Raw genomic sequence first — 25,961 nt, 5'->3', positions numbered from 1 at the left:
AAGTTTCTGTCTAGTAGTATTGGTTAGCCATGGTGCTATATTGTTTTTGGTTCTGATTCTACGTGAGGGAGCATACTTGTCTAAGATGGCTAGGAATGTGGTGTTGAATTCTGAAACTGCTTGGTCAAGGGGTAGTGTTTTAAGATTGGCCCATTTGCATAAGCTTAGATCAGTTTGGAAACTATTTAGGTTAAAGTTCTTTGTGTACCTGAGGGTTTTAAAGGTGGTTTGGTGGGGCATGCCTTCTCTTTTTCTAATTATGTAGGTTAGGAGGTGGTTGCTCATGTCCTCAGTTAGGGTGCCTGCTTTGTAAAGCTGAGGTTTGTTATTTATTAAGATCCAGTCTATAATGCTTTCCTTTTTGTTAAATTTGTTGATTCTGGTGGGGGTAGTAATAGTTTGGGAGAAACCATGTAAGTTAATATGGGTGGTTGGGAAGTGTGCTGAACAAGTTGTCCAGTCGAGGTTGAAGTCTCCAAGTATGATTGTTTCTTGGGTGTGGGTGGAGGATAATCATTGGAGTGTGCTTTCTAAGGTGTTTATGTTATTGCCTGGAGGAATATAACTACATACTATGTTTATAGATTTGTTTTTGTTAAGTTGAATTCTTGAGATTATTGTTTGGTAGTTGGTAGTTATTAGTTATTGGTTGGTAGTTATTAGGTCAAGTGGGGTGCTAATTGTAGATAACTCTAGAGAGGATTTATATAGGATGGCTACTCTGCCTCCTTTTCTCCCTTTACAGTCAAGTCTTATTATATTGTAGTGGGGGGTAATATTTCATTGTCAGGGATAGTGGGTTTAAGCCAGGTTTCTGTAAGGCAGAATACGTCAGGTGAGTGTATATCTAGGAGTGCATGCAGGTAGTGGAGTTTATTATTTATACTTCTGATATTTAGGTGACAGACTAGAAATGATTTTGGGGCATTATGTGAGCTTCGTATGTTGGTAGGAGTTCTATCTATGGGGTTAGTGGTAGTTGGTAAGCTTGGGCCAGGGTTAGGATGGATGTCACTGTCGGCTATGAGGTTACATAGACTTTGTATGAGTTTGGTGAATTTTAGTAGGAGTTGCTAATAGTTCTTAGTCCCTGGGTTTAAGTATGTAGGTAGTATAGGATGGAGAGGTTTTGGAGTAGTGCTGTAGGAGTGGAACTGGGTTGTATTAAGGGAGGGGTGTGTGTTTGGATGTAGATTGTTGTACTTGATGTAGAGTGTTGAGAATTAGGCAGGTAGTGGAATTCATAGGCAGTGAGGAGATAAAGTATTATGAGTGGGGGTATGAGGTAGTACAAAGGTTTCAGTTTTGGGGATGAGGAGGGAGTTGGTGGATACAAGGTGGATATGGTAGTAGGTAAAGTTAAGAAAAATATGGGTGTGGTGATAGAAGAGTTTGAGTGTTGGAGAATTGGGAATAGGGGGATGGATGTGTAAGGGATGAGTTGTGATAGGATGAAATTGTTTAGTAGGAGTGGCCAATTAAGCAGGGGAGTGGTTAGGGTAGTATAAGTTTAGGAGTAGTGGGGGCGGGTGGGAATTGGGGACAGGGTAGGGGAGCGGAGTGAGCCCGAAGGGCGAACAGAGCGGGAAGAGCCAGAGAAGAACAAAATGCAGGGAAAACAATCAGTGGAGTGCTGATTGTTAGGGTAAGTTTTTAAAGGAGATAATACGTTGTGCAGTTGAGAAGTATATGGAAGTAGTGAGGTAGGAATGGGTCTATCAGATAGCAAAGTATAAAGTATAATGGTTGTTTGAGAGAAATTTGTACAATGGAGAAAAGTTTGCAAGGGGAAAAATACTTGGGAGGAGGGAGCCACCTAGTGGGCAAAGATTGTACTGCAACCGAGGCTGCTCGCAGGGCTTGCAGCTCTAAAATGGAGAGGTAGTTTAACACAGGAGTTGTAAAAGGAGGCTTTAAGAGTAGATTCTCTGTTGGTTGGGAGGGGGAAGGGTTTGGCTGCTGGCTGTCCTGGCTATGGGTTTTACAAGATGCACCTGGGGTGAAAATAACATTTGTATCTTTAGATAACAGTCAGTATAAAACATACTTTCTTGTGTCCTTTAGGGGAAAGAGGCTCAAAGAGGTTTGGCAATGTTCCTTAGCTTGGGGAAGAGGCAGCAGTCCTGGACAGGGTGGGTAACCCAAGACCTAGTACAGGTCAGTCGGTTGCAGTGCTGGGTACAGAAAGGGAGAAGAAAAAGTGGTGATGTAAGCAGTAGGACAAAACACACACTATAAGCAAAGTACTAGTAAGGATAATGCATTTAAAAATCACATTTGCCAGGAAGACATTTGTTATTTAACTTAATATGCTTATTAGGTTAGTGCAAGCATGTGCAAGGTAGATGCAGTTACTAGTGAGATTTTAAAACAGTAAGTTAAACTATTCCGCTTATCAATATCTATACAGGTCAACTAAAACAAGCAGATTGAAGAGTACAAAATGACCAATGATCTAACATTCACCTTAACAGCAACTCTAAACGTTCAATAAATTAAAGCAGAGGAGAATACACTAAGCGACCATAAGTCTAGCATTCAGCTTACAACAACTCTACACATCCGCTAGAATAATGAAATAGCAGAAATACATTAGGCGACCATTCTTTGCATGGTGCAGGTTATAGAAGCCCAGCATTGAAAGAGGGAAGCTAGCTGCTTGCGTGCGTGTTCGCTAAAAAACTGAATAAAATGTTTGTACAAAAATTACTGCTAGAGCTCTTTTGATAAGGAAGGAGCCCCTGTGTTCATATTAGTGTTAAACTAAGGCCAAAAACACATGAGTGCTAAACAAAACGTTCAGCGTTCTTGTTAAGGGAGTAAATGTAGATACAGCGAGTTGGCCCAAGGAGTCCTTATGCGACTTTAAAGTCTAACTTTAAGTCCGGTAATTCATACAAATGGAGGCTAGGCTACCTATGAGATTAGTTCAGTGTCGTAGCCTCTTTAGCTTGTTTAGACTGAGTAACCAGAGCATATGCGGTCTACATAATCTTTTGAAAAGTACTCGGTCTACACTGGAAGAAAAAACAGCTATGTTCCTTTTAATAATAGGACAGCGACCTAGATAATCCACTAAACAGTTCTTAGATGCAGTTACTCAGTTTTAGAGTGTTAGAAAAAGAACTCGGTCTACAGTGGTAGACTAAACAGCCATAATTCTTTTACAAAATAAAAGCGTGAACAAGATAGTTCATTATACAGCCTTGGCTTTTCTCAGTGTTTAAATGCTACCCTGACTTTCTTGTATAGGTAAATTAAACAGTGATTATTTACTCGCTAACCGCATGTCCTCATTATTTAATAGGCAACACGCAGCAGATTCACGTGGCAAAAGACAATAAACTGTAGTAACCAGTAGTGATAGAGCGGATAGCACCTCCTTCGTAATAATAAGACAATGTATCTTGTATTGAAGCAGAAGCAGTTACACATTTTAAAGTGAGAATTCAACAACAAAAATACAGCAATAACACTACTTACACAGGTGGGAACACCAACATCATTATGAAAGGTCCGAAAGTAATTGTTCCGAAGTCCTTGCAACCAGAGTACATTGCTATCTTGCATCGTGGTCACCCAGGAACTGAATCTACCAAAAGAAGGGCGAGAGGACTTGTATTTTGGCCTTCTATGTCACAAGATGTTGAGAGAGTACTTTCATCTTGTTCCATGTGTAATAGTACAAAGCCACATCAACAGAAGGAACCACTTCAGCTTAACCAGATTCCGGAACTACTTTGGTTGACAGTCACCATATATCTTTGAGTGGAATGGTCAACATTATTTGGTGTTAGTACACTCTTACTCCAATTGGTTCGAGATTAACCTACTTCCAACATTATTTGGTGTTAGTACACTCTTACTCCAATTGGTTCGAGATTAACCTACTTCCTAACCTAGCATCCAGTACAGTCATTACTAAGATGAAGCATCATTTTTCAGTGCATGGAAGTCCACACAAAGTTATTTCTGACAATGACACGCAGTTTACAAGCCAACAGTTGAAAAGATTTGCGAAGAATGAGACTTTACTTATGTCACATGTAGTCCAGTGCACCTGCAATCAAATGGTTTGGCAGAATGCGCAATGCAAAGTGCAAAGGAGTTACTTGAGAAGGCAAAACGAGATAGTAATGATGTTTTCCTGAATCTGTTGAATCTCAGACATGCTCCTTATAATAAACATCCTGGTTCATCTGCTCAGAGACTTCTGTCGAGACAAACTAGAACCACATTACCAATCAGTAGCCAATTTTTGGTTCCATGTGTCAAGAACAACAGATCACTGAAAGTCAATCTGTTGAAGAAGTGTTTATCCCAGAAGTCATACTACGATAAGACCAGGAAACCACTCAGTCCATTATGAGAGGGAGAAGTGGTAAGGATGCAAACGTCCAAAGGTTATGATTGGATTGGTGTCGTGAAGAATATTGGTCCAGAGCCAATACTGTATATTATAGAATCTGAAGGACCAACTTTTAGGAGCAGAGGGGAACTACAAGAACAAAGGGAACATCCACAACTGTGGGCAGTACAGAGGCATCAAACTCCTATCACATTGCATGAAAGTTCTGGAGAGGGTGACTGATAAATGGATATGCAGAGTAGTAGAAAGTAAGATGGAAATGAGCATTTCGGATTCAGATCAGGATGCAGCACAATAGACCCAATGTTTGCAGTGAGACAGATACTTGAGAAGAAGCTAGAGATGAGGAGAGAGTCCAACTGGGCATTCCTAGACTTGGAGAAAGCATATGACAAGGTCCCAAGAAAGCTGATCTGGGCAGTACTGCAGTAGTTTGAAGTCCCAGAAACATTGGTAGAATTAGTGCAGCCTATGTACAAGGACCCGATCACTCAAGTACGAACAGTGTTTGGCCTCAGAGAGGGGTTCCCAGTGGGAGTGGGTGTACACCAAGGTTCAGCTTTGTGCCCACTGCTGTTCATGCTGGTGATGGACTACATCAGCAAACAGGTTGGAGGGGACAGATCAACAGTCGCTGTATGCAGATGATGTGGCATTACAGACAGACTGTAAGCTAGAACTCTAGCAAAGGATAGGAGAATGGAATGCAAAACTGAAGGCACGTGATGAAACTAAGCACAGATAAAATGGCAGCAAACTGGGAAATCAGAAGTAGATGAGAATAGATATAGAAGGGAAGACAGTGGAACAGGTAAACAGCTTCAAGTATCTGGGAGGGGTGGTTGAGGAGAAGGGAAGTCTGAATGAAGAGGTCAAAGCTAGAATCAGAGGGGCTGCAACCAACTGGCATAGAGTCTCAGGTGTAGTCTATGACAGAAGAATGCCAAAGAAGTTGAAAAGTAAGGCGTACAAGACAGTGGTGTGACCAGTACTACTGTATTGTACAGAAACCTGGGCAGTAAAACGGTTGAAGAAGCTAGAGGTGATGGAAATGAAGTGCCTGAGAAGGGTGGTAGAATTCACACTGTGGGACAGATGAAGAGATGAGGATATAAGAGCAGAAGCCAAAGTAGCAATTGCAGAAAGGATCAAAGATAACAGATTACGGTGGTTTGGACATGTGCAGAAAAGCAGAGGGCAATCTGGTGAAGAAGATTTGGGACAAACAGGAAGAAGGTAAGATGAAGCGAGGTGGACAGATTGTGTGAAAGCAGATCTGCGACAGTCAGGCATGAGTGTTGAAGAAGGCAGGAGTGTGGCACTGAATCGAGAGAGTTGGCGACAGTTAACACGATACCCTGACCCCATGTAGAAAAAAATGGGAAAAGGGGGCTGATGATGGTGATGATGATGATGAACTTTTACATGGTATCAGAAGCATTTGAGACCAGTGTCTGAGCATATACCATAACAGATAGCCTGTGAGAAAGACTCTTTATCTCAGAGTGAGTTGTCCAGTGTTCCAATTCTAGAGGAAGTTCCAGAGAACATTCTTGTTCCTGTGATGAATCCAGGAATTCCTGATAAGAGTTGTACACCGCAGACTGTCCCTGTTGCTAGATTTAGTTCCAACTGTTATACTATGAGATATGCCTCAAAGTAAACTAGTAACACCACAAAAGGAGGCTTTTGGTGGAAAAATGCACAAGTAATCTCTGAAAAACACCAACAGAAAGCACCACACTTGGAAATTAGAACAAGGTTTAATAAGGTCGTAGTCAAAACCACGTAATCATGTTAAAGCTTCCACAAATAAACTTTTCTTGGAAATAAAACTTGAAGCTAATAGCTTCCCAGAATTAAATGGTCACATTAATATAGCCCCTCTGTTAAAATTAAGGGCTGCCAAGTTATAATTTTATACTTGGTGGTTTTGGTATCATACTGCAACATATTGTAAAAGGAAGTTTGGTTAACATTGTGGTCTAACACTTTTTTATCAAGTTGTATGTATTTTAAAAAAAAGTTTTTTAAGAAATAGTATTTTAACGTGTTTAATATTAATTAGGGGAGGGGATCATTGATGTTTTTAACTAGATTGGTTAACTGGAATGAGATTAAAGTATTTAAGGGGTGGTTTGTGTAAAATGAAGTATCTGATGAAATCTTTGATAGACGAAACGTATTTTTATTTGTGGAAGCGTTAATGTGATTACTTGATTTTGACTACGACCGTATTAAACCTTGTTCTAATTTCCGAGTGTGGTGCTTTCTGTTTGTATATTATGAGATATGGTTGAATCTCTAAACCCTGTAACAGATATAAAGCAACTTTGACATGAACTTTGTATTTTATTTCCAATGTATATAGTAATGCATGTCTAGCTCTGATAGGGCAATCTTTTTAAGAGGGAGGATGTAGATCAGTATGTGTGTATATACCTTTAAGAAGCTATCCAAGGGCTTGCACAAGTGTATGAATACTGAGCAAGTGAGAGCCTGACTGCCATTTTGTAGTTAGCTGTTGAGATGTAAGTATGTAAGTATGTAAGCTCTGTCTGTTAACTAGTTCGTCCGTATTTAATGATGCTGCTATCCATCCTGATGTGCTTGTATGTATTAAAACATCTGAACGAAACCCCAAGCCTTCTTGTTGTATGTGTTAGAGACGAACGAGTGACAGGTAGATTTCAATTTCTAGCTAATAATTAAATTGTGTGGATGAAGACAAAGAAAAATTTTAGAGAACCTGAAAGAAAATCAACCAGAAAAGATGAAGAGAAAGCTCTGTCTGGGAAGAATTCCATTGCAGTTCAGCAAAAAGCTGTTCAAACTTTAGCTTTGGCTCAAGACATGGCTTCCAGTAACCTAGAGGAAAAAATAAGCCAAGTGTATTCAGAGCTGATTAAAATAAATGAAGCATTGGAGGAATATATCAGCTTAAATAACAGAAGGCAGGAAAATGGAAGAAGCTTTAACTAGGTGTTCAGATGAACTGGTAAAACTGCAAAAATTAGAGGTTGAAATGAAGAAAAAGCTGGCTGAGTATGAGACATCTTAAGAAGAGCTTATGCAAAAAATAGTAGTTAGAAGACAGAGCATGCAGAGAAAACCTGAAATTTTCTGTTGCACCAGAGAAAAAACTGGAAGGAAGGCACCGTATTAATTTTATGAAGACACAAATAAGCAACTTGACTGGTGTTCCAGAGCAGGATTTGTTAATTGATAGGCCACCAAACTTGCCCATAAGAAAGAAACCAGGACTTATATTAGTAAAGGTGCAATCATGCCAGCAGAAAGAGTTGATCCTGACATAATTGCAGCAGAAGGGAAAGTATTAAAAATTGGAGTAAGCAGAGTATTTGTGGAAAATGATTATTCACTGTACAGCATGCAGAAGAGAAGCAGATTTATCCAAGCAATCAGGTAATGTCGAGAGGCAGGTATGAGATTCAAGCTGCTGTATATAACTCTCTTCAGAATATTGTTTTCTGGAGAATCAAAGTGATTTTGATTCTAAGGAGGAAATAAAAAAAGTTTCTGCAACAAAAAGCTAGTCTGTAAGCAAAAAGGGACTCTCTTTCTCATTCTTCTGACTGTAAAGAACATTGACTTTGCCAGTGAAACCTTTTCCAGTGTTCCAAATGAAACTGCTTGAGAGACAGAAAAAAAGCACAAGAGTTGACTAGAAGAATCAAGAGTACCTTAAACTTGAACCAGAGTCTGATGTTTGGAGATGGACTTTGAGATGAAAAGGAAGAAGACCAGCAGCTCTGAAATTAGTGAATAAACAGGAGACTATAAAGCATGAATCACATTTGTGAAATGTGTCTTTGCAAGAAAAAGTGTCTGAAAAAGACTGTACTTTTGTTGATTTTGTTAAACTTGTAGGTGGACCGTAAATATTCCACACTATGTCATTAGCGTTTAGGACACTAAAGGGGGAAAAACAGTCATTGTAAGTAAAACCGTTTTGTTCTTATTACTAATTTGCAATTACAAAATGTTATACATCACATGCAGTCTTTTGTTTAACTATAATCAGTCCACCATTACACAAATTGCTCATTTTCTACCTTTCCTTAAACCTCACTCTTTCTCCAAAACAGTATTCTGGTTGTATTGCTCCCACAATTTCCATTTTCTGTGCAATTTGCTCATATCATTTTCTAAAGATAGCACTTCTGTTATTTTATCTCTGTTACAAATTGGTTTAGACTTTGATTTCCATTTTCTAGTAAGTTTGGCAGCCACCAGAATTAAATTTAACAAAGCCTTACTATGTCAAGGTAATTCAGATCCTGATTCTCAGCTCAAAAGAATAATTTCCTTAGTTACACCAGTTTGCTCACCAATTATTTCTGACAGAGTACTCTGTAGGAATTTTTTAAAGTCTACCTACCTACACATTACACTGCCAAAACATATGTTCCCAGTTACCTCTTTCTTCTCCAAAACATCTCCGACATTTTGTAGCTACCTGAGGAAAAGTTCTTTGGAGTCAGCTTATGGTATAAAAATACCTATGCAAATACTTTCAAGCAAAAATTCTTAATCTTCTAGAGTTTGTTGCATATTTGGGAGCAATACATATACCATCCAATTGTTTTCTTGTGAATTGATTGTCCAGTCTCTCTTCCCAATGTTTTCTAACCTCCTCTGACTGGTTCCCATAGCTATTGTGCAAAATTTTATATGCCCTACTAATTATCCATTTTTAGCAGCAGCTTCTGTTCTAGATTCAATTAAAATCTCTACCAGTGCAGGTGTTTCACTTAAGATTCACCTATCTCTTTCTCTTTGGATATATTCTGATATCAATCCTTGATAGTGAAGACAGTCTGTAGACTGCAGTCCAAATGTGTTCTTGGCCTCTTCCTATCTGTTATCTTTCCCTCTGTAGTATTTGCTCCCCATGCCTTTGTTTCTTTGCCAGTTGTAGCCAGCAAATTTCAGCCCCCTAATGACAATTCTTAGTACCCCTAAATGCAGTTATTCACATTGGAAAAGTCTCCTTTCTCCATTCTGGTGTTGACTTAGGTCTTATAATACTTTCTGCTACTTTATGAATGTAATACTGTGTATAGCTATTGTTATTCACCCTAAGGATCTGCATCCAAAATCCTACTTACTCCTTATTTCTTGAATTTGCCCTTGCTTCATTATCATCCCTTACTGCTTGTGTTATATATCTGTGCCTTACATGTGTAGCTTTAAAATATCCCTTCAAATCAGGTAACCCTGAACCACCTCGTTCTGTAAGAAGGATCAACTTATCTCACCTGCCCATCACCCTCTTCCTCCCACAGATAAATCCATTCAGCTCTTTATTATTTATTGTCCACAAGTTCTCATCTAGTTGATAAAAATATGCCTGACTTGTATGCAAAACTAAAGGAACTAAAAATATTTTCACTGCTTGTATCTAGCTATCCATATCCATAAACATCCAGTATCCCAAATCTCTATTTTTTATTTCTACCCTAATTTGAAACTCCACTTTCATTTTATCCCACTTACTGACTATAACCTCTGAAGAAATTTCTATCTTCCCTAATAACCACTGAATATTTTCTACTACTCATTCCTTAAATTCCTCTCTTTTTAAGAGGTAGGAGGGGAAGCACCACTGTCTCATGTTTACTTCATTACCCTGCATTTTTATCTTAGTTGCTATTGGCATATGATCTGAAATAGTTATTAGATATGTGTTGAAGCTTTCAATGAAATGCCCATGTTCCTGTGAAATATAATTTCTGACTAGTCTCACCAAGTTATTGAAATTTAGGGAATAGTGTGAAAAATTCTGTCAGGAATTGTATCTTTGCCATTTGATTTATCTGCCACTCCAAGAGTATTCCCAAAATGTCTGGCTCCAGTTACTACCTTCTTCAGAATTCATTGAATTCACATTTACTTGTACCTGGATAATTTTCTCATTCAGTCTGGATCTCTCCATATCGCTATGCATTTGTTCCACAGTCTATGTTACAGGATAAATCTGGAAAAGTCTTCTCTTTTCCTGTCTTACAGGTTAATCTTTCTAGGATGCCTTTTAGACACCTCACTGATGGTAGCCTGTCTCCTTCATGAGAAAGTTTCCTTCTGCATTCAGTAGTTCCTATATCTTGCTCACCAGACCAATTCATAGCAAGGATTTTTCTCAGAATTCCAGGTTACCTTGTTTCATCCATCTCATGGCTCTTTTAGCCAGACTTAACATGAGTAAAATTCAGTGGTTCCTCAGCTCTGTTTCCAGCACCAACCTCCCCTATCTTTCTGTATTCTAGTCTTTAAATTTATCAAGGATGAACTCCTCTGGTGGGCCAGCGAAATCCAACCGAGACCAGCTCACCATTTTTCTCCCCCCACATTCTTGCTCAGTCAGTCACAAAAAATGCCTCTGATTTTACCTGGGTGGTAGTTTCTCAAGGTGTCAATGTTCAGAGCATGTGGGACCCTCACTTCAGGGGGAAAATATGCATAAACTTTAAAGAAATTATGGCCCTTATATAAACAGTCAAAATGCTGACTCAACTGTGGTTACCAGTACCACTGTTAGTCATAATACACAACACAGTATTTATGTGGGCGGCACAGTGGTGCCCCAGTTAACACTGTTGCCTCACAGCAAGAGGTTCTCCGGTTCGATTTTCAGCTGGGGTGCCTTCTGTGCGGAGTTTGCATGTTCTCCCTGCGTTCACGTGGGTTTCCTCCGGGTACTTCGGTTTCCTCCCACATTCTAAAACCATGCTTCTGGAGCATTTCTTCCCAGGCCTCCACTGAAAACAGGATCTGTGGAACCTTGTCAGACTTTCCCAGTCAACAAATGTTAAATAAATAAATAAATAATTGTGGCACATAAACAAACAAGGGGGAATGAGGTCCTACCCACTGTGCAGACTTAACCATGGTTATCTGGGAGAGGGTAATGCAATGCAGTCTTTCCCTTCAGGCAACCTGTATTCCACCAGAGTAGAACACAGTTGCAGACTTGCTGAGCAGATCCAGGACATACCCTCATGAATGGGTGTTAAATCCAGATGTCTTCCAGAAGACTGGCCACCTGTGGGGAACTCCCCAAGTAGATCTGTTTGCCTCTCTTCACAACTGACAGTTACATCAACTTTGTGCTAGGATTTCTTGCAAAAAGGGCTGGAAAACAGATGCATTTTCTTTACCATGGACAGGAATTTTCCTTTATGCCTTACCCCCTTTAATCAGATAACCAGAGTATTACTAAAATAAAGAAGGACTCTTCAGCAATACATCTGGTAACGCTCTTTTTACCCAGAAAACATTGGTTCTCCCTTCTCATGCTCCTGGCAAGGGGCAATTACCAAAAACTTCCTCACTGAGTGGACTTACTCACAAAGGACAAAGGATCTCTCCTCTACCCCAACTCTCTTAAACTGTAATGTACTGTGTGGATGATAGGTATCTCTTTTCAGAGAACGTGCAACAGGTGTTAAGAGGAGGCTACAACTCTTGCTACTAGAAAAATCACATTTAGCCAAGTCAAAGAGATCTTCAGGTTGGTGCTGTAAGAGACCAAGAGCTATCCCATCCAGTGGGGGTTTCAGAGGTTCTCCAGTAGTTGTGTGGATTGCTCAGATCAAGTCTGTCTTACACTTCTACAAAAATGTATCTTTCAGCTATTTCTGCTTTTATGCTATTAGATTCCCTCACGTTCTTCCTTTTTCTAAGTCAGGCAGTTCTTTAAAGGATATATATATATATATATATATATATATATATATATATATATATATATATATATATACTAGACTGCCTAGAAAACAGGTGGCTGCATTCTGGGATCTTAATTTTGTATTAGAAAAGCTGACTGTATCTTCATTTGAACTTGCAGCGTATTTTTCCCTGAAGTTTCTTACTTGGAAAACAAGTCTCTTACTTTTTGTTCTATCTTTTACAAGATGAATATTTGAGTTGTATCTGCATTGTAAACCCTGTATATGCCGCGGTGGTATGGCGGTAGCATTGTTACCTCACAGCAAGAAGTTCTCCCGTTCGATTCTCAGCTGGGCTTGGGAGTGCCTTCTGTGTGGAGTCTGCATGTCCTCCCCGCGGTTGGGTAGTGTTCGAAAGACATGCGTGCGTAAATGAGCGTGCCTTCGTTGAAGGTTGGGTGTTGAGCTGGCACCTTGGCATTTCGTAAAAATCTACTGCCAATCATTAATGGACCGGAGTTCCGCTGTGGCGATCCCTTACTGGGAAAAGCCGAAAGACAAACAACAACAACATCTGCATTGTAAACCCTCATGTCTTTCTCAGTATTTTTTTTTTGATTTTTCCATAAAGGCAGGGTGAGTCTTAGCCCAAACATTACTGTTATGCCTAAAGTTGTTTTTGAATGTACTGTGAATCACTTTGTTCACTTCCCTGTGTTCTTTCCAGAGTCTGAGAACAGAGGGGAGAGAATTCTGTACACCTTAGATGTCCACACGTAACTTGGGTGCTATCTGGACAAAACAGAAGCTTTTAGAATGTCAGGTCAACTCTTTATTTTCTTTGAAGGCAGCAAAAAAAGTACAGCCAGTTTTCAAGCAAACTATTTCTAAATGGTCACATCAGGCTATTCAGTTCTGTCATCATGGAAAAAGCCCCCCACACACTTTCACTAAGTTCTTTTCTCCATGGTTTTCTGGATTCTGGTCCTGTTTCCACCATCCTTGCTTCCTAAAGTTTGACACTCATCTAGTATACCTTTATGCTAGAGCAACAGTGAATTAATGATGAACATAGTTAGATGTTCAAATGGATCACTGATGCAAAACTAACACCATTAACCACGGATGTTCGGTACTCCATAAAGGCATCCAAAACTGTTAATGTATTGGATAGGTATCTGATATTCTTGGCAGGATATGTACCATATTGCTTTATACTACTCAGCAGTGACCTTTTGAACATCTACAAACCTGCATCTAAACATTTCCCAAGCTACCTACTTCCCTTAATGATAATACTGTGCAAACCTGGGCCATTTCCTCAGCAAAAAAAATGAGTTACCTTGTGACACCCCTCTTCTAGGTCAGCAGTCAATTTGGAACAAAAATGGATACTCACAATATTTCCAGATGCAGCTCTCTGCACCAACACAATTTCCTGTAAAAACACACAGGGAGCACATACCCATCCTGGGGCTGGGTTTCCCTCTCTCTCACCAGGCCCCAAATAAGACTCCTCACTGACCACAGCTATAGAGTTGAGCCCTCAGCTGAGTGTTTCAATCCAAGTCCTCTACCATCCTCTTTGGGATACCATCACTCTGTGTCCCTGCTCCAAGTAGCTGACACACACAGTCTTTGAGATTTGATTTTCTTATGTACATTCACGTGCGCATACACACACACATATACACACACATATACACACACACACACACACACACACACACACACACACACACACACACACACACACATACCTGGGAAAGGCTGGCGCAGATTTACTAGCTATGCCCCCTCTGCTCAGACTGAAAGGTAGTTACTGCCACTAGGACACTCCAAAGCCAGCTGCTGTGAGGCTGTTACAAGGGTACCCAATTATACTGAGTAAAATTAATACTAATACAAATGGTAGTGTTTGACCAATGCAGCAAGCCGTTCAGGAGTGGCCATAGTGTCACCAAATAAATATAAGTACTCTCAAAGGCTAAAATATTCTCTTAAAAGACCAGCCACAATGAAAAGTTTAAATATATTTAATAATAAATAATAAAAGAACACAAGAATGCAAAATATCTACTTACAATAAACACCAGAGTTGCATTCACAGGAAATATTAAAGTTAACACATATGGATAGATTCACACAGATACAGAAAAACAGTACTTAACCAATCTCACTACTTAACTAATCTCACTATATTTTCCTGACTGATCTAAAGAATTACTATTCCCTGGTTACTTACAGGCAAGATGATGTTGGTGACTGATCCTTCTTTGTCAGGTTTCAAAAAACAGACTACTGACAGCTAAGTGACATCTCACACTAATATCTAAATATAATTTCAGTGCTGGGTATAGAATGACATCACATATGGTCATCTGACTCTGGTTCCCACACTACCCCCCTGACTAGAAATTGAACCAGAATCTAGCACACATGTATTATAATGCACACATAGAGCTTTGCTAAGATGTATTACAGCATCTGGAAGCTATAAAACCATTTCAACACTTCCATGCTTCCAGCGTAACAATTAGTTCACTACTAAGGACAATACAGTAGGATTCCTAGCCCTTGTTTTCACAGACGTTGCATCTCTGGCTGCATTCAGAACTGTAACATACAATCTTTATGGCCTAAACCAGGTAATTTAATTTCAGACTATTTTTCAAGGTTAGCTGGACTGAGATTAACCTCTTCTCTTTCAGTATCCTCTGTTACAGTATATTAATGTCAACAGTTACAATATAGTCGAACATAAAGGTGTATTTCTTTTCTGTCTAGCAGGACCCACTGTTGGTACATTTTTAAGGGTCTATATTACCAATTCGAAACTTCAAATAACCAAACACCATAATATCAACACATAACCGGGAAAGTCCGACTTGGAACAAAGACAATTTTCAGCGGAGGCCCAGGGAGAAACGTTCCAGTATATTAATATACTGTTTTATGTTTATTGTGCAGCACTACTGGGCTATTTGTGTATATTATTTACTATGTATTTCACATTAGGTGGTTAGGTGTCATTTAGTTTATTTAGTTGTTTACCAGCAACCCAGGCTTGTGATGTTGGCCAACTATGGTAATTCAACGTTTTAAATGTCATCATTTAGGTGTTTCGTAGTTATAGGCATCCAATGTTTATGTATCGATGTTATGGTATTCAGTTATTTGACGTTATGATTAGGTAATATAGACCCCATTTTTAACACAAGCAGCTTTACAAATACATTTTCAGCACAAGCACCTGTACAAATCAGTTTGATAAACAAATGACATATAATTCTTTACAAAACTCCAGCTAGCTATGCTGGCATGTGTTACACATCCACTGCCCTACATCTCCTGGCATAGCTGACAATACCCCACATTAGCACATACGTACTAGACAAATTGGAAACAATTGTAAATTTAAACTAAAACAGAAAAGAAGCCACACTTATAGGTCCAAAGAATTCAAACCCAAGCCGGTTCCTAGATGCCAGAATGACTTGCCAGCATTGCTTAGTAACTATAATACTCTTAAGTACCTTCATTCCAGTTTGTGTGTTTGGATGAGTACTAGTAAGATGTATTTCATGTAGAAGAAATCCATCTTCATAAAGACTCATTAGATAAAGGCCAGAGGTAACTGAATATGAAACTATATACATTTTATACTTGTTCTTTTCATGGTGGGAATGAAGCATGAATTCCAGGACTTCTTGCTGTATTTTGTGATGGTTGTTGGTATATTATGTAATTCAGTTTACTTTATTACCAAACAGCAGCAGCCGGAGATGGGAGGTAGTTGTCGGCCATATTCTTCTAGGATTGTTTATCTAAGGATCTCATAGCAGACATTTATGATGCTTCTTTTTGTTGTATATGATCATGGGCCTGTTAGTGTACTGTTATGTATACATTTGTGTACACCTTGCAAAATATGTAATATTAAGTCCATACTTAATATGCGAGTCCATATGAGAGATATGTACTTATTGTTGGTATAGGACTTTGTACTGCAATATATCACAGGGTCTGAGCCTTATTCATCAGTACATGTCAAGGTATGCCATCTGTATACAACTAAATACATACCAGCCTGTTAACAATCTATTACTCATTTAAGTGCACATAGTTTGAAAAAGCTACATCACTGTCTTAGCAGCTTAACTAATTTTTTTTTTGTCTTTTTATGTGCTTTCAGATTGCTGGTGTTGAATATGTCTACTTTATACAGAAAAATAGTTTGAACTGGAAAGAGCGGACTTTGTTGATTGAAGCTCATAATGAAACATTTGCAAATAGAATCCTTGTTAATGAACGGTGCAGCTACAGTGTAAGTATTTAAAGGACATAGTTGTGAAGTTAATAATTACGTAATGCAAGGCCTAAGGAAGCACAGTGATAAGCACAGTAGTTCTGTTAACATTTTACCATTGCAGATAATGTTACAGTGTTAATGCATCTCAGTAAATCACTGTTATCCCAACCATGTTAATGTGGCTGTCTTAAAATTACTTTCTTTGAAAGGCAGGAGGATGTAACAGTCCATTGTATCCATAGAGTTACCTGGCACATAGACCCTACAGCTAACCACAAAAAGCACTGATGTGTACTATTTATATGCAATTAGTTGCATAAACTGCAGTAATGAAACAACTATCTTGTTTTTTTTTTCCTTCATGAAGACTAGGAAAATGAAATCTGTTTTGCTAATAATGTTTCTTCTGAAGCAGGTCCTCTGTGGATCAGTTCAATACCTCACTTAACAAAAATAATAAATAAAATAAATAATTTCTCTGCCTACCATACAAACTCTCTCCCTAACTCCATCAGACCCAGTCTTTTCAGAGTCTTTATCTGCACCACAATATTAGTAATAAATGGGACCCACCCACCCATTGGCTTTGCAATGCGGTATGTGAATCTATTAGGCTTACTTTCACTGAGGGCACTTTGCCCTTAAGAATGAATAACTGTCAAAGTCTTGAGTGAGACTTCCATAATTTGAGTGCATGATGAAAATAGTTTTTATATTTTCATATACCCCGTTATATAATCTATATTTGTAGTATTTTCTCATTGGAACTAGAAAATTCATACTTTGGGATTCAGAAAGAAGCATAGTACGGTAAGGGCTGTGGTAAAAAGGCTGTTTTTTAAACAATGAAGTATTTTTTTTTTGGGAGGGTCTATATCATATAATTGAAAGTTGACAGTGTCGAATGCTCTAAAGAGTGAAAATGCCAGACCTCGAACTCCTTATTGTGGGGGGCTATGCCCCCCCGCTAAATATATATATATAGATATATAGATATATAGATATATATATATATATATATATATATAATATATCAGCTCAGAGATTGCACTACAGTGAGGAAAGGGAAAATATTCCGATCTTCACTGTAGTGCAATCTCAACAACAGAACTTCAAGTTCCGGCATTTTTGCTCTTTAGAGAGTTCGACATTGTCAACTTTCGAATATATGATACAGACCCTTTTGTGATCCATTGACTCATTAGCCGCAATAAGGAAAGACCTCGTTATTGGCTCATTTCCATTTCTATGAATCTCAGTTAACTATTGCAAGTACAGATCTGCACTTTCTTGGGGTAGATAATACATCAGCAATGTGTCCTTCTGTTTTCCCTGCACTTGCGAATCACAGATTGTTACAGTTAATAATGGCACACATTAGAGTTTCATACTTCTTATTCTGGTGAAACTGTGCCATGATACTCGACTGTTGCTCTATTGACATTTTACGTGTCTCACAATCACATTTTAAAATTATCCTTGTCATCTAGTGTTCCTCCAGACCTTGTCCTGAAGCCTCCATCAAGTGGGCATACTCCCATCCCTCTCAACTGTCCAGGTTTTCTCAGAATGTCTAGATTTTCACCTCATAGTTTTGCTCTGTTCCTCATAAAACGTGTCGTTTTCTGTCAAACCATTGGAGACTGCAGTTTGCATAGAAGTAACAGACATTTGTGTTTCAGACTTCATATCCTTCTAAATGCATGCTAATGTGAAACATGTTATTTGAGCAACTTTTTAAGTTTGTAACAGGAATTTTTCCCTGATTATGGGACTTTGTCCCCCTGATTTTTTTGACTTTGTCCAGATTTCTTGCTCTACGAGTTTGAGAGGTATACTTATAGTGTGCTGTTCCTCTAGCTCATAACTCACAAACATTGTGGTGTTTGGATCCTGTCTGAGAGCCTTATTATACTGGAAGGAAATCCCGTGCTACACTAACGTATCTGTTAGAGTAGCAGGTTAATTATGCTGTAGCTTTGTATCAAGGCTGCAAGGTTCAAAGTCTCTTTACTTGGTTATTTTTTCAAGCTTTAATTATTATTGACCATCATCCCTGGTATCTAGTAGAGACGCTGGGGACTAGTATCTTCTGTGAAAGGGTTCAGGGTTTGAATATTTTTAGTGTCTTTAAGACATGCTATTTATAGTTTCCCTGGTTTCTAGTGTCTCCCCCGACCCACATTATCTTTTTTCTTTTTTTGAATAAGTGCATTTTAGGCACAATATTTATAGTATCCCTATTGTCTGGTGTTCCCTTTACCTTGTGCTGTTAAGGCATAATGTGTGCTGTTATCCTTGATGCCTAGCATTTCCCCTGCCCACATCTTAAGTGCCATTAAGGCACAATAGTGTAGAGTTTTCCCCTGGTTTCTAGTGTTCTCCCCAAACATAAGTACTGTTAACACATGATATTAAAATCATCCCAGGTGTCTAGTGTTGTCCACCCCCCACCATGTTGCAGGATTTCCTCAGTAGATGTGACAGTTCCTCCCCAAACCCTACACATACATTCGTGAATGTACACATACATAAACTACGCCTCACTAAGTCCCCCTACTGTGAAGTCCCAGGCAGACACACATACATATGAACGCAACCTCTAACACTACCCGACTGCCAAACTGCCCCACACTTACCTCTTCCTTGATGAGTGAACATGATCTCTTGGCCATGTTCATTAACACAAGCAGCCAGGAGCACCCATATAACTTTATGCAGCTGCATAGATGCTTTACCGGAAGAATTTCCGGAGGAGAGGACATGGCTAATTAGCATATGCCTTTCCCCGAGAATGCCTCATTAGCATTTACCAAGTGTACAGACACAGCCCACTGTGGTGTTGCTCATCTTCATGTTAAAGTACTGTGGTAGGGCTGTCTGTGCAATGGAAATAATCACCACTTGGGAATATTTCTGAATATGACTCACAATCTTTGTAAAACAAAGAACAATTAAGAAATATGTGATTTTTTTCCCGATTTCTTCATTAATAAAAATAATATGTATTTGTAAATAAAATATGACTTGTCTCTAGTGCTTAAGTAACTTCTGTATATGTTTGCAATGCATTTCTTCTTTTTATTGTGAAAACATTCATGTGTTTGAAATGGGAAATTATTCCAGGTATTTTACCAATTATAGAATAACTAGAGACCGTTTGCATGTTAAGCATACCTCATTTTGTACATAATAATACGATGAATGGCTTCTGTATTCAATGTTCATTGTTAGGAAGAACAAGCTCAAAACCTGTAAAAGCAAAGATCTTTCTGCCATAAAGCCCTGGGTTAAATGCCTTTGATCCAGTCCTTATCACATTTTTTTAAGGAATTAACAGATTCAGATTTTCTAACCCATAATGGAATATTACTCCAGCACAAACTAGCTCTCCAATGAAATATACCAACAAGTTCATCAACAAAATAATTATAATTCTTGGTGTTCAGTTAATGTGTCCTACTATATATACCCTCAACACCCCCAAAACCATAATCTTTAACAATTTTATGAGTAATGATTAGATCACCCTTAACTAACCTATACTTAATTGGAAACAAAGAAAACAGTTTTAGTCTATTATGAAGTTTTACACCCAACATTCCTTGCATCCTTGTAGTAAAATGCCTTTGAATTCTTTCCAATCTAACTGAACTCTATCAAACACACATAAAAATCCACAGTACTCGATAATAGGCCTAATTATGGATGTATAAATTGGAAGTAAAACCTCCTTGTCTCTACTAAATATACCTCTAAAAAATATTATTCATTTCACATTACCACTTTGTGAAAATATCAAGTAAATGAGGACCAAGACAGAGTTAGCAGTTTTAACACCCATATGTTTTACAATCTAGCATCCTTAATCCTAATATCTCTAAAATATAAACATGTTTAGGATTCCCTTCCCCAAAATGTATAACGTGTTTTACTGACATTAAATTTCATATCATTCTCAGAGGTCCAACCAAATAAATTATCCAAATATGAGTGTAAGGGGAATTTATGAGGTAAACCACAGATAACGGAACTAACTTTTACATCATCTCCATATGTAATCATCTATACATTTTTATCCCCTGGAAAACTGGCCATAAAGATTCCAAATAAAATTGGACCCAGAAATGAGCCTTGAGGGACCCCTGCTGTTATCTTCTTTTCATCTGAAAGTGGCTGACCCTACATCTCCTCAACCAGTTGCTAATCCACCTAGTTACAAATACCCTCATATTGCTTTCTTTCAATAATTTAAAATTATTTAGACCTGTTTTTCAAGAAGCAGAAATGATTTTCTGACATTTTTTACACAGTTGTACACACACACACAAACACACACACACACACACACACACACACACACACTAAATATTTATATAAGGAAATAAAAAAGATTTACATAATGAAACTTCACTTGTTTATATTCACCTTTTTGACTGCTGTGATTGAAGTTTATAAATATGTCATTTCATTTTGTAAAGTATACATGCTATCAATACGTGATGAGGTGAATTCTGGGGAGTGCAATGCTAAATGAAAATATGCATCCTAGGCAGGTCTGAAATCATTGTTTTTGATAACATTTTGTAAAATTAAGTTGTTGGTGCACTCGCCACTATCATAATTTATTGGGATGTCTAACTTGTGAATTACTGTACAACGGGATTGCATATGTATATATTTTTTATTAGTGTAAATGTAATAAATATGAGTTGTCTTAAAAATATCTACGTTATGTTGTGAATTAATGAAATCAAAAGTACATTTTATGATATTAATTTTGAGGGCTGCAAGCCCCTTGATTCAGGTACCCCTTAATTATTCTTACTGAGGCTGTGAACCATAGTGAAAGGTAAAAATAAGTGTATTTTTTTCTGCAGAACTGAGTATTGCTTTAAACTGGACCTTGTGCAGCCTGAGATGAGAATAAGACTGAAGAGGGTGTGGGGGGCCCCAACCCCACCTGTGTATTCAGGCTGCATCAGCTTCCTGTATCTTTATGAAATTTATTGTAGCACACATTAACACTTTCAATCCTACTGGTTTTATATATGCCCTTTTCAATGTGATGCCAGGATAAGGTGCTCATTCCACTGTGCTTCATCATGTTATGTTTCTATTCTGGTGAGCAGCTGCCTGGAAGTCTACAGATTGCAGTACATGGATGCTCAGCTTGTGACTGTACAGGGAGTTTCTGTTTTTGATGCATAACCTGCATTTGTACAGTGTTACTTTTTAAAGATACATACCTTGAGGCTGTACAGGGTATTTCCTTTTCAGCTTCACATTGAAGCTAGCTCTAGCTCACTTTCAGAGGTATACCACAAATCCCAGCTGCATATGGACATAAGTGAGGGGGTGGAGGTAATAACCTTATCATAAAATCTACACGGCAACACTTTTGTAGTTATTTTCTCAAACTCTGTGTAACACCTGATGCAGCATAAACTGAAATTCTGAGAGATTTTCAAGTCAGCCAGTAGTTGATAGTTATTTGATACCATAACAATTATAGGTTAAGTATAATAGAGCTGTAGACTGGCTTTTGGGTTACTTCCTCTGGGACCGTTGATACTAGGAGGGGCAGCGGGATGGTGTATACCTAGGAAAATTCCTGCGCTGCAAATTACACTCATTTTATTTTTGCCACTTAGAGCCAGAATCCATACTGTGCAACCTTCAGTGTAGTGATACCAAATAAAACACTGTTTCCTGTTTAACATTCAGTATTGTGTTTTGCAAATTATTTATAAAAATTAAAAAAATGTTAATGTATTTAATGCTGGATGGACTATGGTTGTATTGTTATTTACAGTGTAATCACACACAAGCCATATTTTGTGTTCAGTGTATATTCCCTGGACTGTAATAATATTCTGTATAAACACTTAGGACATACTGTGGTGATATTTTGGCTTTAAATACACAGACTAAACTTTCAGAGTACAGTAGATATTCACCTTATATTTGCTGTACAACACTGTACAAACAAATGTATGTAGTACGTTTTCCATAGCTGTTGCATTTTTCTGCCATGTTTACAGTGTTTTGTTCATCTTTAAAAATATGATTTTCTGGCTGACATAGAGGTCACAAACTTTCTGTTCAGCCTGTGCACCGACTTGGTTTGACAGGTACTTTAACTTTGTACCAAGATGACTCAGAAATGCCATAGCATGTGTACAGGTGCTCCTCTCCACCTAGGGACTTTTATTTAAGAAATAGCTGTAGCATATGAGGTATCTGTGGGCAGCACATAACACGTGAACATGTTTGCATGGCCTCATTGTACTGGTTAATCATAGTGTACATCTATAGACACTGTACATCTATGAAAGAAAATATTTAAAACAGAACTGAATGCCTGGATTGTTTTACTTTAGCTGTTTTCAACTTTGCTTTTCTTTTTCAAACCACTTTAAAATACAGTGAAGGGTGTGCCTTTTTCATTTTCTTTTCCTTACTCCTGCCTCATTTCATTGAGAAAAAGACTAAAATCTGGTTGCTTTCTTTTGTTATATTCATATAGTCTCTAAAGGTTCATAAAAGAATAAAAAAACGCAGACCTTCTTCAAGAGAAGTTTGCCTGGTAGTAACATGATATCATATAAGTGAAAAATTAAGTTTCTATTACCAAATAAATGGTTCTAAACACATTCATTTTTCTTTACTGACATGATCATTAACATTACTTGGCTTAAAGAAACTAACATTACTTTAATGGAGAGTGGACTTTCTGACTCCTCCTTAATATTGCATTAAAGTTACATAGCTACCTACTTTATGTATGCCATATTTGATGGTATGTACTTTGGATTCATCCATCCTCAACCCCTTTTCCCATTTTGCACATGGGGTTGGGGTATTATTTCAATACTGACAATCATCTCGAGACAAAGTTTACACTGCCAGTTGGCTAGCCCTGCTGCTGTAGTTCATCTGTACCACACACACACACACACACACACACACACACACACACACACACACACACACACACACACACAGACACTCACACCTATGGCCAATTTAGAGTTTCCAGCCCACCTACTGCATGTCTTTGGAATGTGGGAGGAAACTGGAGCACCCAGAGGAAACCCACACAACCGCAGGGAGGACATGCAGACTCTGCACATAAAGCACCCTAGCCGAGAATTGAACCAGAGAACCTCTTGCTGTGAGATAACAATGTTAACCACTGAAGCACCGCAGTATGACTAGATAATTATTTACCTTGCAGTTCAGGCCCAACATGATAAGTTAGAAAGGGGGCTGTATAAGCTGAAAGCTAAAGATTAAACTACATTTTTATCTTAGTAACCCTAGTAATGTGGCAGTCATGTATAGGCCTGATAGGCTTTGTGAATACATGTACACAGTTTCAAATGCAGCTGCACGTGATGCAAAAATGTAAAAGTCCATGCCCTACTGTTACCATCAGCATGTCTAGCAGCTTTTAGCACATAACACTGACATGCCTGGCAGGCTACTGCAGTTTTTCATCTTTCTCTATTCATAGTTTCAAGTAAAATTAATAGAGCATAACCACACCAAATTCCAAAATAAAAAAAAACACAGCCACAGAAAGAGTAGAACTGCTTATTTAATTACCACTAGCACCTCGGCCAAAAGCCTTCAAGGAGTACAAATCCATACCTGAACCACATTGTTGAATAGTCATGCATGTAAAAAACATTAACACACAATTAACACATTAATTAATCAAATACTTCCAATTACAATCATTGTTTAGCCCTCTTGGAGCCAAGGTATTATATTTTAAAATATTTGTTTTACATCGGGGAAGGCCAAAGGGCTTTCAAAACCAGGTTCCAAGAGCACATTAGAGACATTAAAAGAGCTCATTTGGAAAGCCCTTTGCCTACACATTTTAAGTATTTTCATCAAAGTAATGCTGCTCTACTTAGGGGTTGTATACTGGAGCAGGTGGGGTTACAAATGGGTGAATTAGTTCCTCTTTTGTATATTTACTTTTTAGGGCTAGCTAAATGTTTTTTACTTTGTCTTCTGTGGAAAAGTGACTTTTCAAGGCTTTAGATTTTTACCGGCTTTTGCTGCTTGTCTACCCCAGGAAAAAAGTACCATTTTGGCTTGACTTTGAAACAAACTGTCAGTTCCATGGTCAGTATATCTTAAAGCCACAAAAAGGAAGAATTAAACAAACAGCCTTTGCCACTACAGCAGGCTAGCCATTTGCCTAAGCTGCAGATAGGTTACTCTTCTGTGAGCATTTGTTATACCTCAGAACACTGTCTTTAACCCCAGATCCCTCTGGTGTAGCACCTGCAGGCACTATGGACCAGGGCTTAGCCATGTCCTCTGCAGCTGTTGGGATCCCCTCAATAGACAAGGGAGAGCCATTCTTGTTGGTCCTGAGGAAGGGAACAGAGAAGGCTTCCCTGTTTTGTCAGACTGTTGTGTCCATCCCTGGGAAGCTGCTGTTGCCATTTTTAACTCTGTTGACCCCATTTTTCTGTCAAAAATAAACAGAAAACTAAACATGTATCTAGTCCTCCTCAAATTTCCTTACCAGGAGTAATTTACTAGGTTTGACTCAGGGTTTTATTCAGGCTTTCGATCCTTCTTATTTATTGCTTTCTGGTAAAAGAAAGGAAACCTCTTTTCATAAAGAGATTCCAGATAAAGGGACAGATACAGGTTTTCTGTTCAGTTTTCTGATTCAGACTCACAGAAGACCTCAGTTTCTGATTCTCCCTTTGGGGTTCCTCTCTCTTTGAGACTATTTCCAGAATGTGTCATTGTTTTCAGTGGGAGAGCACTGAGGTTTCTTAGCTCCTCAGAAAATGTTACAAGCTGTTCCAGAAGGATTTTCCTGAACCTTCACCAGTTCCTCCAGTTCTGTCAGTTTTGGCGGATGTGTGCATCTCTGCTAGTCAGTCTGCTGCCCCTAGAAAGGGAAGATAGAATGTATAAAGATCTTCAGTCTTTTTAAGTTTTATACACTCTTTCTAAACCTGACCCAGCAGCTATAACTTTAGTTAATCCTACTGCTACTAAAAAGTTAGTTAATTCTTATCCTGCTCTCTGATACGGATGGGAACATTATTGATGGGTATGGAAAAATAGTTCATGCTATTGCAACTTTGATTTTTAGAATTTTGAATTGTCAGGCTCACATGTTGATGTTTATTTTAACTAATTATGAAAGCATGAGGAATATTTATTCTGCGGTTTCTTCTTGTGAGGAGAAATCTGCTTTAAATTATTTAGTTTCTTCTATTGTACTAGTCACTGCTCTCTGTTTACACTGTGTGTATGATTCAGTTGATAATTTTTCCAGGATTATGGCCCCTGGTGCTGTTCTGAGGCGGTTTGCCAGGCTGCATTCTTACAACCTCCCAAAAGGAAATGAGATTTTATTTTCTCCTTTGGCTAGAAATACACTTTTTGGTTCCTTTACTGGAGAGTTGATCAAGTGTGATTAAATGGGTGATTTGATCAGGGAATCCCTAAGATTTTTCTGCCCTCTTTTTTTCATATTTTCTAAGGGATCCTGTAACCCTAATCCACTTTTGACTAAATGGTGAGTGTTTTCCAAAAAGAAATT

At 38.3% G+C, this 25,961-nt stretch overlaps 1 protein-coding gene across 3 annotated transcripts in view; it reads left to right on the top strand.

The window, feature by feature from the left end:
• The window catches only part of LOC122816582 (SEC14-like protein 5), a 1,360,693-nt gene that overhangs the window by 628,931 nt on the left and 705,801 nt on the right, over positions 1-25,961 (top strand). For all 3 annotated transcript variants that reach the window (XM_044089470.1, XM_044089469.1, XM_044089471.1), the window contains exon 4: positions 16,256-16,387. In XM_044089470.1, coding sequence (XP_043945405.1) covers positions 16,256-16,387 — 132 coding nt within the window. The remainder of the gene's footprint in view (positions 1-16,255; positions 16,388-25,961) is intronic.

Source organism: Protopterus annectens, chromosome 12.part0, assembly GCF_019279795.1.
Source record: "Protopterus annectens isolate FY-2018-M chromosome 12.part0, PAN1.0, whole genome shotgun sequence".
NCBI lineage: Eukaryota > Metazoa > Chordata > Ceratodontiformes > Protopteridae > Protopterus > Protopterus annectens.
This window is presented reverse-complemented; position numbering and strand designations above follow the sequence as displayed.